The 14686-nt window shown below is 38.1% G+C and overlaps 1 protein-coding gene across 5 annotated transcripts; it reads right to left on the reverse strand.

Annotated features, from left to right (window-relative positions):
* Positions 1–572: 572 nt before the first annotated feature.
* On the reverse strand, positions 573–12236 carry LOC120089471 (uncharacterized). Of its 5 annotated transcripts, none has more exons than XR_016523735.1 (4): positions 8920–12236; positions 8778–8847; positions 5561–7542; positions 573–861 (listed from the first exon to the last, which is right to left on the reverse strand). XR_016523735.1 is itself a non-coding variant. In XM_090305721.1 (4 exons), the coding sequence occupies exons 1-3, from the start codon at positions 11843–11845 to the stop codon at positions 8810–8812; spliced, it is 321 nt and encodes a 106-aa protein (XP_090161847.1). In that variant the 5' UTR covers positions 11846–12236; the 3' UTR covers positions 649–861; positions 8778–8809. The 5 variants fall into 5 exon arrangements, 3 of the variants coding, with proteins under 3 accessions (XP_090161847.1, XP_090161846.1, XP_090161845.1); XM_090305721.1 differs by lacking the exon at positions 5561–7542 and having other exon boundaries at positions 649–861; positions 8920–9171; positions 11815–12236; XR_016523734.1 differs by lacking the exon at positions 573–861 and adding an exon at positions 868–1601 and having other exon boundaries at positions 1674–7542.
* Between the last annotated feature and the right edge of the window lie 2450 nt (positions 12237–14686).

Here is a 14686-nt window from a genome sequence, read left to right on the forward strand (position 1 = left end):
GGTTCTTTTAAAATTTGAATTATTATAACGATAACCCCGAAAATAATAATAATTTCTTCCTCTATCATGGTCACGACCATGACCTTGACCATGATAATTATTAAAATTCACGACATTCACTTTAGGGAATGATGTTGTTCCGGTTGGTCGAGATTCATGATTTTTCATCAATAATTAGTTATTTTGTTCAGACACAAGAAGATATTAAATTAGTTCAAAATATCGTTTAAAACCTCTCTCTCGATATTGTTGCTGCAGGAGTATATTCGAGACATGAAATGTAGAAAATGTCTTCTTTAACATATCAGCATCTCAGTAATTTTCTCTCCACATAACAACAATTTTGAACTCTTTTTTATGATCATATCTCTCAATTTTTTTTTCTCGCAAGATACAGGGATCTTTTATTGTAAGATACTCAATTTTCAATCACTTGTGGAGATGATGGCGAAGGAAAACTATAGCTTTTGTGTAACGACCCTAGTTTCCTACTACACTCTAGGACGCTACTTCATGCATGTATAGGCTTAATCGTACAATTTCTTTTAAACCATCAAATACAAGAGCCAAAATTTTATTTAATAATGCTCAAACGAGCAAAGATATGAAAACATAATTAAACAATAATAAATAAACTAAAGCAAAATAAAATAAAATAATTTACTATTCGGGGTACCCCTAAACTTTACTAAAAACAAATGAATGAAATTAAATAGTCAAATAATAAAATTGATATATTTTGCATAAAAATGCAAGACGCCTAACTCCTAAACCAGATTTCAAACCATGATACTATATGCGGAAGCAGTGAATCGTCCTAATGGCCTGGTCACAGATCTCTCTTGTCATGCACCAGTCTACCTGAAAAATAGGAAAGAAAAGGGTGAGTATAAAAATATACTTAGTAAGCAGCCCACTATTGGGCCCACTCAGTGATTTATTAGTCTATCCATTGGACCCAAAATGCACAAGGGCATCATAAATATAGGATAGGCATAGACATAAGGGGCGAACCCGAAGGCATGCTTTCATAAGTAATGACACAAAGGTCACAGGCATAAATACAAGTGGTGATCCTAAAAAGGACACCATACATAAGCATAGGATGTGGGCTCAAATGCTCACACATGCGATGTGCATGGCCCAATGGTACACTAACAACCACTAAAATCTCATATGGACATAAACATACAAACATTCAGTACAATCTTAGACATAAGCATGCAATCAAGGCCATGACTCAACATCAAACTTTAACACCGTTACCCATACTTCAACTGTTTCACAGTCTACTCATACATCAAGCCTTAACACAGTTTATTCATATATCAACATTAGCTCACTATCCCCAGTTTACTCATGTACCTTATCACAGTATCCCTTAACCTTTACGTCCAACTTCATCACAGTATGAATAGTTTAAATTCAGCACAAATACCCATAATAGATTTCATCACAGTTTCACATATGGCATAAAAATTCCTCAGCACGCTTATCAAAATCTTATAGCAACCAGCAGTAAACCACTTATCTCAGGCTAATGAATTATCCCAAAACGAGACCCTACTCTGCTCGAAAACTTCTTTCACCACCACATGTTCCTGAAACCAATCACAAATTAGGCTAAAGAATCCCAAAAGACAGTGGACTTCCAAAAGGGAACTGAAACTTACCCCGAATAGTAGAACGGTCGGAACCACCATGATCCACAGCGACCCAAACCAGTGATAGGCGGACGAAGAAGACGACACGACTGGAAACGACGCGGCTCGCGGCTTCTATGTTCGGCGGCTTCGTCTACATCGGGTCGACAGACAGGCTCACAAAGAAGAAGTACAATCGGCGAACTCGCGCGACTGACAACGGATCTGTGAAGAAAGCTCGACAACGCGCGGTCGACGACGGAAACGACGATCGGTGAAGAGACTTGGCTGACGATGAGCGGCAGCGTGGAGAAGAAGGCTCGATCGGCGATTGGAAAAAAAAAGGGGAGGGTGTGCGACTGAAGGAGGAAGAAGAAGAAGAAAAAAGAAAAAGAAATCTTTTTTTTCTTTGCACGCAGCCCGAGGCCCCAATTTTTACAAGCCTACTTCCATCTTCCTTTTTCCAAAGAAACCAACTGTTTTTTTTTTCTTTTTTAAAACTTTGGGGCGTCACACTCTTCGCCCCCCTTTAATAAACTTTTGTCCTCGAAAGTTCTAATCTTGGAAGAGCTCTGGATGCAGTGCCCTCATCTCGTCATCTCTCTCCCAAGTTGCTTCCTCAAACTGATGATTCTGCCACAGAACCTTCACTAGTGGCATCTCTTTGTTGTGCAAAACTTTCACCTCCCTGGCCACAATTTGCGCGGGCTTCTCCTCGTAACTCAAGTTTTCATTCAGTTGCAAGGGCTCAAAGTCCACCACATGAGACGGGTCCGTTAAATATTTCGTCAGCATGGAGACATGAAATACATTATGGACCACGGAGAGAGATGGTGGCAAGGCCAACCAGTAAACCACAGAGCCGACCCGTTCCAAGATTTCGAATGGACCTATAAAACGCGGACTTAGCTTACCCTTCTTCCCGAATCTCAAGACACCCTTCATCGGTGCCACTTTCAGGAACACCTTGTCATCTGCTTCAAACTCTAACTTTTCTGTCTACTTTGCGCTGCTAGCATTCTAGCCTCGATCTTTTGCATGGCTTCATTCGTCAACTTCACTAACTCAGTCCCCACCAGTTTCCTCTCCCCAATCTCACCCTAGCAAACAGAAGACCTATAACCTCTGCCATAAAGAGCCTCAAACGGCGACATGCCAATGGTAGCCTGATAGCTATTATTATAAGCAAACTCTGCCAAATGTAAGTGGGATCCCAACTCCTTGAGAATTCCAATGCACAAGTGCGCAACATGTTCTCCAATGTTTGATTTAAACGTTCTGTTTGCCCATCAGTTTGGGGGTGAAACGCTGTACTGAAGTTCAACCACGACCTTAAAGCTGCCTGGAGGCTCTTCCAAAAACTGGAGGTGAAATGAGGGTCCCTATCAGACACAATTGACACTGGCACACCATGCAACCTTACTATCTCTTTCATGTATAACTGAGCCTGCTTACTCACCGTGTACGTGGAATTTCCTGAAATAAAATGTGCCACCTTGGTGAGTCTGTCTATCACGACCCAAATCACCAAGAAACCTTTTGCTGTCTTGGGCAACCCCGTAATAAAATCCATAGCCACGCTCTCCCATTTCCATTATGGCACATCCAATGGTTGTAGCAAACCTGCTATCTTCTGCCTCGGGATCTTCACTTGCTGACAGACTAAACATCCATTGACATATTCAGCTATTTCCATTTTCATATTGGGCCACCAGTAATACCGTTTCACATCTTGGTACATTTTGGTACTACCTGGGTGCATTGAGAATGGAGAGTTATGAGCTTCTACCAACAGTTCTCCTTTCAAGCCACCATCTGCTGGGATGCACAACCGTCCCTGATACAAAAGACCCTTGTCCACTGACACTGAAAATTCACTTGCCTAACCTGACCCTACCTGACTACACTTCTAAACCAGGTTGGGATCATCCTGCTGTGCATCAATAATCCACTACCTCAAGGTGGGTTGTACTATCACCTGGGCTACTTGTGAAGTGACTTCCCCCACTGCCACTGCAATCTCTGCTCGTTCCAGATCCTTACACAACTGAATCTGCTTAGTGATCAAGGCGGCCGAATAAGTTACCTTTCGACTGAGGGCATCAGCTACCACATTCGCCTTACCTGGGTGGCAGAGGATCTCGCAGTCATAATCCTTTACTAACTCGAGCCACCTGCGCTACCTCATGTTTAACTCTTTCTAGGTGAAGAAGTATTTTAGACTCTTGTGGTCGGTGAACACTTGGATCTTTTCCCCATACAAGTAGTATCTCCAGATCTTCAGGACAAACACTGCCGCTGCCAATTCCAAGTCGTGGGTAGGATAGTTGCACTCATGGTTCTTCAACTGGCGGGAGGCATAGGCGACCACCCTACCATGTTGCATAAGCACACAACTCGGCTTCTTAGAAGCATCACTGTAGATCACGAACTTCCCGGAACCGTCTGGTACGGTGAGAACCGGGGCTGAAACCAACCTCTGCTTGAGGTCCCGAAAACTGTCCTCACAAGCTTTGCTCTAAATAAACGAAGCTCCCTTCCTGGTTAGCTGGGTCAATGGCGTGGCCATGTTGGAGAAATTCTCTACAAATCTACGATAGTATCTAGCCAATCCCAGGAAACTACGTACCTCACTGACCGTTGTAGGGCAGAGCCAATTGGTAACGGCCTCAATCTTAGCTGGATCCACGGAAACCCCGTCCTTCGACACCACGTGCCCAAGGAAGGACACCTTCCATAGCCAAAACTCGCACTTAGAAAATTTTGCATACAGTTTTTTTTTCCTTCAGTGTTCCTAGGACTTTCCTAAGATGTTCCTCATGTTCTGCCTCTGTCTTGAAGTATACAAAAATTTCATCAATAAAAACGATTACAAAGGCGTCTAGAAAGTCCTTGAACACCTGGTTCATCAAATCCATGAATATCGCTGAAGCACTAGTCAGACCAAAAGACATTACAATGAACTCGTAATGCCCATATTTGGATTAGAATGTAGTCTTCAGAATATCACTGTCCCTGATCCTCAGCTGATGGTAACCTGACCGTAGGTCAATTTTGGAAAATAAGGTAGCACCCTGTAGCTGGTCAGACAGGTCATCGATTCGAGGAAGCAGGTACTTATTCTTAATGATCACCTTATTCAACTTCCTGTAGTCTATGCATAAACGTAACGACCCATCCTTTTTCTTCACAAACAACACTGGTGCACCCCATGAAGAAACACTAGGTCGAATGAATCCTTTATCAAGCAGTTCCTGCAATTGAACCTTCAATTTTTTCAATTATGCCGGAGCCATTCTGTATGGAGCTTTGGATATAGGAATAGTGTCTGGCTCTAGTTCAATCGTAAAATCAATCTCCCTTGGCGGAGGCAATCCCGGAAGTTCTCTGGAAACACATCGGGATAATCCCCCACAACTGGTTCAGAGGTTAGTGCAACCTCGGTTTCCCTTGTGTCAACTACGTTAGCCAAGATACTCTAGACACCTTGGTTAATCAATCTCTTGGCCTTAACCACCGAAATCACCTTGGGCAAAACTATTGTCCTGGCCCCTTTGAACTTAAAGCTGGCTTCTCTAAGGGGGAGGAGAAGGGTTAAAATTCACCTTCTTAACGAGAACAGTCTATACTAGCATGGTTGGTAGCCAACCAATCCATGCTCAGAATTACATCGAAATCACGCATGTCTAATACTATCAGAGTCACATTAAGGGTGCGGTTTGCTATTTCTAACTAACATGCTTTTATCTTTTTATTTGCTACCATAATTTCTCCTAACGGTGTAGATACTGACAAAACATAGCCCAAAGGTTCCAAAACTAACATAGCATGCTTTACGAACGACGAAGAAATGAAAGAGTGGGACGAGTCAGAGTCAAACAATGTCAAGGCATAGTGTCCTAAGATTGGGAGCATACCTATCACTACTGTTCCCGAGTGCTCAGCTTCCCGATGACTGGTGGCATAGACCCGACCCTGCTGCTGCTGTCGATTTGAACTACCTTGATGCGAACTCGAAGGTAAAAAAAAAATAGTTGGTTAATTTGGGAAAAGGAAGATGGAAGTAGGTTATAAAAATTAGGGCCTCGGGCTGCGTGCAAAGAAAAAAAAGATTTCTTTTTCTTTTTTCTTCTTCCTTCTCCAGCCGCACGCCCCCCTCCCAATAAACTTTCGTCCTCGAAAGTTCTAATCCTGGAAGAGTTCTAGATGTAGTGCCCTCATCTCGTACTCTCGTTCCTAAGTTGCTTCCTCAAACTGATGATTCTGCTTAGAACCTTCACCAGTGGCACCTCCTTGCTGCGCAAAACTTTCACCTCTCTGGCCACAATTTGCACGGGCTTCTCCTCGTAACTCAAGTTTTCATTCAGTTGCAAGGGCTCAAAGTCCACCACATGAGACGGGTCCGTTAAATACTTCCTCAGCATAGAGACATGAAATACATTATGGACAACAGAAAGAGACGATGACAAGGCCAACCGGTAAGCCACAGAGCCGACCTGGTCCAAGATCTCGAATGGTCCTACAAAACGCGGACTTAGCTTACCCTTCTTTCCGAATCTCAGGACACCCTTCATCGGCGCCACTTTCAAGAACACCTTGTCACCTGCTTTGAACTCCAGATCTTTATGCCTAACATCCGCGTAATTTTTCTGTCTACTTTGCGCCGCTAGCATTCTAGCTTTCGAAACCACTACTAGGGCATTGGTCTGCCGTATGCCCTATCTGTTTACATCTGAATCATGTCTCTGTGCCAATCAAACAGCGTCCCCGATGACGCTTCCCACATGACTTGCATACCGGCCTTTCCCTCCAAACTTCTCCTGACGTCGTAGCCTGTCGTTGGGCATGCCTTACTGACTTGCTTGTACTCTGGACCTTCTGCGGAGGTTCCGGAGCTTTCTGTTCAACCTTCATCTTCTGGTCAGGGGCCGTTTCCTCCATCAGGGACTTCAGAAACTCTATCATTAAAGAACAACCCAGGCATGCTACCGCTCGGAAGGCTGCGGTGTAGGTGGGAGGCTCCAGGGCTTGCACAATGCCTCACACCCCGTCTCGGAGTCCTTGCACAAACCTTTCAACCCTCTTTGCTTCGGTAGACACCAGGTTAAGGGCAAAACAAGATAATTTGTCAAACTTCTGTTCATACTTTTTCATTGTCATGGTCCCTTGCTTAAGGTTCATGAACTCAGTCTGCTTGTTGTACCTCACATGAGAAGAGAAGTACTTCTCATAAAATTGCTCTTTGAACTGATCCCATGTGGCTTGGCCTCCACCGGCTTTTATCATTTTCTCAGTCGAGCGCCACTAGCGCATTGCATTGTCGATGAGAACGAAAGCGACACACTACAGCTTCTGCTCCTCTGGACACCTCATGTACTGGAAGATCCCCTCAACAGTGGACAACCACAATTCTGCATTTGTGTGGTCTTTTTGGGATCCATTAAACATTAGAGGATCAGACTTCTTGAAATCTCGCAGGTATCTAGCTTCCAACGAAGGGCCTGCTACGGTCCAACTCATGGCCCTATCCCGATTCTAAACTGGTGGTAACAGGACTGACGAGGATGGCACCTGTTGTGACTGTACGTGCTAGGCGATCTGCTCAGCCACCATGCCCCTTAGCTGTCCCACCACAACCTGTGTGATGACGTTCCCAATAGCTGCAGCCATAGTTATATATTCTACTGAAATTTCTGAGGACGACGGTCATGATGGGGGCACAGTCGAAGTTCGAGGCTCGCTTCTTGGTCTAACCCTATGCCAGGTTGACCCAGAGGGGTCACGAGGTGGCGGGTCCTGTACCTCTTGGCTCTGCACCTCAGGTTCTTGTAGGTTGGGGTCCCGCTCCCCAACTACTTTCCTGCCTCGGTTGCCCCTTCCTCTAGTTCATGGTCCATACCTGGTGACCACACACATCACTTTAATACACACTAGCAGGGTAAACCATCAAACGACAACACACAAGTAGGATTTCATGTATATATATATATATATTTCCCTAAAGGTTTTAAAACAACATATCTAGCAATGATGAAAGATCCATTTGTGGCCATAAGGAACAGATTAGACTCATGATATAAGTCCGTCTATAGAACCTAAAACTTAGGCTCTGATACCAACTATAACGACCCTAGTTTCCTACTACATTCTAGGACGCTACTTCATGCATGCATAAGCTTAATCGTACAATTTCTTTTAAACCATCAAATACAAGAGCCAAAATTTTACTTAATAATGCTCAAACGATAATTAAACAATAATAAATAAACTAAAGTAAAATAATTTACTATTCGGGGTACCCCTAAACCCTACTAAAAACAAATGAATGAAATTAAATAGTCAAATAATAAAATTGATATATTTTGCATAAAAGTGCAAGACGCCTAACTCCTAAACCAGATTTCAAAATATGATACTATATGTGGAAGCAGTGAATCGTCTTAATGGCCAGGTCACAGATCTCTCTTGTCATGCACCAGTCTGTCATTACTCTTACCTGAAAAATAGGGAAAGAAAAGGGTGAGTATAAAAATATACTCAATAAGCAGTGCACTATTGGGCCCACTTAGTAATCTATGGACCTAAAATGGACAAGGGCATCATAAACATAGGCATAAGGGGCGAACCCGAAGGCACGTTTTCATAAGTAGTGATACAAAGGTCACAGGCATAAATACAAGTGGTGATCGCAAAAAGGACACCGTACATAAGCATAAGATGTGGGCTCGAAGGCTCACACATGCGATGTGCATGGCCCAATGGTACACTAACAACTACTAAAATCTCATATGGACATAAGCATACAGTACAATCTCAGACATAAGCATGCAATCAAGGTCATGACTCAGTATCAAACTTTAACACCGTTACCCATATTTACAATGTTCACAGTCTACTCATACATCAAGCCTTAATACAGTCCATTCATATATCAACATTAGCCCACTATCCCCAGTTTACTTATGCACTTTATCATAGTATCCCTTAACCCTTACGTCCAACTTCATCACAGTATGAATACTTCAATTTCAGCACAAATACCCATAACAGATTTCATCACATTTTCACATATGGCATAAAAATTCCTCAGCAGGCTTATCAAAATCTTATGGCCACCAGCAGTAAACCACTTACCTCAGGCTAACGAACTGTCCCAAAATGAGACCTTACACCGCTCGAGAACTTCCTTCACCACCACATGTTCCTGAAACCAATCACAAATTAGGCCCAAGAATCCCAAAAGACAGTGGGCTACCAAAAGGGAACCGAAACTTACCCTGAACAGTAGAACGGTCAGAACCACCGCGATCCACGACGACCCAAACCAGTGACAGGCGGACGGAGAAGACAACACGGCTGGAAACGACGCGACTCGCTGCTTCAGCGTTCGGCGGCTTCGTTTGTGTTGGGGGACGGACAAGCTCGCGAAGAAGAAGCATAATCGGCGAACTCGCGCGGCTGACGACGGATTTGTGAAGAAAGCTCGGTGGCTCGCGGTCGACGATGGAAACGAAGATCGGCGAAGGGACTTAGTTGATGACGAGCGACGGCACAGAGAAGAAGGCTCGATCGGTAACTAGAAAAGAAGGGGGGGGAGGGGGAAGCGGGCATGCGGCTAGAGGAGGAGGAAGAAGAAGAAAAAAGAAAAAGAAATCTTTTTTTTTCTTTGCACGTTGCCTGAGGCCCCAATTTTTATAACCCTACTTTCATCTTCCTTTTCCCAAATTAACCAACTATTTTTTTTTTCTTTTTTAAAACTTTGGGGCATCACATTTTATTTTGTCTTGACTTGATGTCGTATTTCCTTCTTTAATAGTCTCTTCAAGATTCATAGCATTCAAGTGGATTTCGAATCAAACACCCATGACAAATAATTATTGTTATTAACATCAAGGGCAAAAAATTCTAGTTTTGTGAGATTTGTCATAGCAGAACTATCATAAAATATTATATTTATATTAGAAATTTAATAGATATTAAATATGCAAAATAACATTAAATTTATTAATTATAACAAAGAGGAAAAAAATTGACATATTTTTAGGACCTATATTTAGGGGAAAAAAGAATAGGAACTCGTGCTGATAACGTGTTGTGAACTCGAGGAACACAACGAGAACACATATACCAATAAAATATAATATTAAAATTAATATAATATAATAATAAAAGAAACAAAATAAAATAAATTAGCAAAATATAAAATAAGAAATTTATCAAAATTCTTCACTTTCTCCAATTTTCATGGAATTTCCCGACGTGTGTCTTCCAAAACTCACAAAATGCCATTATTATAGACAATTTCGCAAGTAGGAGTGGATTACATGAACACTAATAATGTATAATGTTGAGACACATAGACAATACTTTAAAAAATGAAACAAGATACATGGTCAATAGATATTAAACATGAACATCTATTATTATAATATTTATAATACAATACAATATCCGGATTTCAACAATTTTTTCAATAACCAGGTAAGCAAAGGCGAATTTTTTTCCCATCATAAATGTGTTTACTTTTTATTTATTGATTTGATTGATAACAGTGTTATATTTTTCTGTCTTTTCTTTCCTTTCTTTCTCCAAATTCATAGGAATAATATGTTTTTTTTTTCTGGTTATAAATTGATTCAATTTTTTTATATGTATGTAAATTAACTAAAATAAAATTTTATTTCTTTAAATTTTTTTCGATAAATAAAACAAATCAGAACAATGTTTCTATATGGTGGGGAAGGGGGAGAAAAGAAAGCAAGTGTGGTAGTTTTAAAAAGAGAGAGAGAGAAAAAAATATGTGAAAAATGAAACAAAAAAAAAAGGAAAAAAAAATGAGATGGTTTGGGTTTTTTTTGGAAATAAGAGCAAGAAAACATCAATATATATGTAATAAAAAAGAGTAGAATAAATTCTAAAAAGGAGAAAGAATACTGTCGTCAATGAGGCAGGAACAGTTGATGTCCACAAAGAGAGATAATTAAAAAAAAAAAAAAAAAAACTACCACTAATGATTAGACATCGAAATTAAACAGATTTTTTTAAAAAATAACAAAAACAGATTGCAAAAACTAAAATTGAGTTCGGTGTGTCAACATCCCAACACATCTATATAAAAAAGGATAGACAAATTTTATAACTTGAAATGAGAAATAAAATTTTTAAAATAACATTTAATTAATAGGAAACATTTAAAACAAAATCTTATTTTACTCTGATTCTTTAAACATTTGAAGTCATGATCCCATAAAAAAAAAAGTGTAATTTTTTTTTTTAATTAGGTCATTTTAGAATTGAGGAACATTTTTTTCCATTAAAATAATGTGAGAAAATATTAAAATTTCTCAAATCTTCATAGGACAACCTTTTATTAAAGGAAATCCTTTTTTTTTCTTCTTTATATTGAATTAAATTCTTTTTTATCTTAAATAAAATTTAAGACTTCTAGGGTTTGTGACCCCTCACATAAAATTTTTTTTATAGAAAATGGAACTTTCAAATAGTTAATGAAAACATATCAGAAACAAATCTCGATCTCTCAAATAATTTATTTTTCATCTCAAGAATGCTAGAAAGTCGGACTTCCAAATATTTGTAGATTTTAGACCCGTTTGGATTGATTTGATAAAAAGTGTTTTTCAAGAAACTCATTTTTATTTAAATACTTTCGATAAAAACGGATTAAAATATACTTAAAAAGCTATTTTGAGTTGTCGACAAACACTTCAATTTATTTTAAAATGACTTATTTTTTCAATTAAACACTTAAAAATGTATTCCAAATACACTTTTTATCGTTAGATAATTTATAAAGATGCAAATAAAGATCAAGGAGATTAGCATCATAACATGAACTTTGTAAAATGTAAAAAAAATGACTGTAAAAAACATGAAGATATAATGAATATACAAGATCTAAGGTCAACCAATTTACAACTTTTTGGTGTCTTAAAAGAAATTTTTGGAGCATTTGCAGAAAAGTGCGAAAAGAAAAAATACATTGTTGGCAAAGAGACAAACCCTTGAATATCAACGATATAGATGAAATTATGGCACAAGAAGAAATGCATCTAGAATAATTAGATAATGATGGTTTCATGAATAGTCGATCCCAAAAGACATCAACAAATGAAACATCTTCTTTTGTTTTTAAGTGTGGCAGAATAGATACCTGTTGGCTTAATTGGAGAAAGATCGGACATGCTAATGGAAGGAAATTTGATTCTTGCGGAAGTGTGTGCTCGCCTCACAATTTTGAAAAATGATTTTGTGAGAAACAAAAATTAGTGAACTCATGAAAATATTCAAAGGATAAACATACAAAAGAACCTAAACGTGCTTCTAATGAAGATGAAGGGAAGAAATGACTTATCTTTGTGGATTCTTTTCCTTCTTCATGTTTTTCCCTTCAAAGGTCGCGAACATTTCCGAGCTTCTCAACGAACAAGAACACCACCTCTAAGGCTTCTTTGTCCTTCTCTTGGAATAAAAAAATGATGGGAAGTGTGGGCTCCAAGATCTTTTGATGGAAGAATTTTTAGAAAAAAATTCGTTTTGAGAAGGGAGATTAGAGAAGAAGGGTGGAGGCTAGGTTATTTTTCACAAAAACAAACCTTACTCTAAAAAGGCTTATAGTAGTATATTTATAGGGAAAGAGGGTAATCCCTTCTTCAAGCTTTTTCACTTTCATCTTTTTAGCTAATTAATTAATTAATTAGCATACAAATTAAATAACTATATACTAAACCAAATTTAATATAGAGTTAATTAATTAATTAACATACAAATATCACATATTTATATGCATATATATCTTTATGAATCCAATTCATATAAATCTAATATTTGAATCTCATTCAAATATATCTCTATTATAATATAATTTGGATTATAGATCATATCTATCAGAATTCACTATACTTAATATAAAATTTCTTTAATTAATTTAAACAATTCAAATCATTCTTTTTTACTATCCTTAGTGGGCTAACAAGGACCTTATGGACCTACAAATTAGAAGCTCTAATGATATGAGATTAATTTAATTAAACTCTTTTAATTAAATCAATCAATATTCATTAACTATCTACCACTCCACTAAAGATCAATAGTTGCACTCTTCGCATTGTAGATATATTTATGTGCCTATGGATATAACCAATCAACATTGAGTTGACCCTTCACAAATTGCTCATAACTACAATTGGGTCAAAATACCATTTTACTTCTATAGTTACATCTAACTCCTTAAGTACTACTGATTATTCTAATGAACAAATTATTTTTTTTCTTACTATAAACCAACACCTCTCGAGCTCGTGAGAGGCTGAGGCCTCATTGTTCAAGACCCAAAATCAGCTGTTAAGGGAGCAATTTATCTACTTTCCCTATGATCGGGAAGGAGCGAATTTCTTCTTGTGTATGTGTGTTCCCAGCTCCTTATTTGGACAAATCCCCAAAGTGGTAGGCTTGTTGAGTTGGCTAACACGACCACTCTCACCCATACAGATCAAAGGATTGCCCTCATAAACATGAGTTCACAACTCACTCAGAATTAAGATCAAGTCACCTATGGTCATCCTAATGAAATATTAGTTTCTTCAAGTAAAGGTGTTATAAAGACAAACCAATCATTTTGTGGTCTAGTCTTGTATAAACTCTTTATACAGGATACCCACACTCACATGTCTCCACGTGAATAGTATGACTTATATTGTCTATAACATTTTTAACTCATGTAACTATTACAAAGTGAGTCATATCTGTAGTATTACCAAGATAAGATACCCAACCTTATTCATTTACTGCATACATAATCTTGGATCTTAGTTTATTGGATTGGATTAATGCAGTCTGAATGTTAAATAAAATACCTCTTATTTTATTATATAATTAACTTGTTCTTTCAAAATACAAACTACAAGATATACAAGATTTAGGATACTAAATCTAACACTAATAATATGGATAAAGTAAATGTTGTACTTGATAAAGGCATGACCCTCCTTATATTTTAATAAATGTTTAAATATGAAAAAAAAAATATTATAACAAGACTAGTGTGTTTGTGTGTGTGTATATATATCTATGTGTGCGTGCATGCGTGTTTGTGTGTGTTTCTTTTATTCATAATATATAGGGAATAATATTGCTAGAACAGTATATGTTGATGACTTAAATATAATTGGAACTTCTGAAGAGCTTTAAAAGGCAATAGAATATCTTAAGAAAGAATTTGAGATGAAAGATCTTAGAAAAACAAAATTTTTCCTAGGTTTGCAAATTGAACATTTAGCAAATGAGAATATTTGTTCATCAGTCAACTTGTACAAAAAAAAAGTTTTAAAAAGGTTTTATATGGACAAAACACATCCATTAAATATTCCAATGAAAGTTCGTTCACTAGATGTGACGAAAGATATATTTTGACCTCGAGATGATAATGAAGTGAATGAACCTGTGAAGGCCCTGAGCGAAAACGTGGATCGTCCCAATTTTTAGTATTTCTAAAAATGCAAAATTACAGAACGAAAAATTATGCAGAAACTAAACTTACAACATGCTTTAATAAATGCAAAGAGAGAAATAGAGTTAGAGATGACTTACACTTGAAGAACCTTTCTTCACGAATTTCTTCTTCAAAATTGTCACGAACAATTCACGAATAATCCAAAATGGGCACCACCAATTGGAGCCTCCTGTATTCTCTAATGGAATGAGAATCTCTAAGGAATTAAGTGGGCTCTTAGTTTTGGAAGAGATAGAGGAAAATTGAGAGGAGAGAGAGAGAAATTGGGATTTTCTTAGAGAAAGCTTCTTATGTTTTCTTCTCTGTAAACTTTCTGTAAAAGAAAAAAACAAAACTCACATAATTGCCCACTCGTTTCGTGAGTTGAGAGCGATCAGGGGAGGGAAGTTATGTCCCCCCCTAAAATCCAAAATCCAAAATTAATATAATTAATAAATTAATTTTAATTTACAATAAAATCATTATATATATATATATCATGTATAACATATAATCTATGGTTTAATATTATATC

This window comes from Benincasa hispida, chromosome 10, assembly GCF_027475165.1.
Source record: "Benincasa hispida cultivar pf3 chromosome 10, pf3_genome.v1.1, whole genome shotgun sequence".
NCBI lineage: Eukaryota > Viridiplantae > Streptophyta > Magnoliopsida > Cucurbitales > Cucurbitaceae > Benincasa > Benincasa hispida.

Coding starts and splice junctions, on each gene's coding strand:
- LOC120089471 (XM_090305721.1), bottom strand. CDS start 11,845: ATGTCCGATCTTTCTCCAATTAAGCCAACAG. Junction 9,172..11,814: donor TTCTCCAATTAAGCCAACAG/GTATCTATTCTG, acceptor TCATCAACTAAG/TCCCTTCGCCGATCTTCGTT. Junction 8,848..8,919: donor TGACCGTTCTACTGTTCAGG/GTAAGTTTCGGT, acceptor GATTGGTTTCAG/GAACATGTGGTGGTGAAGGA.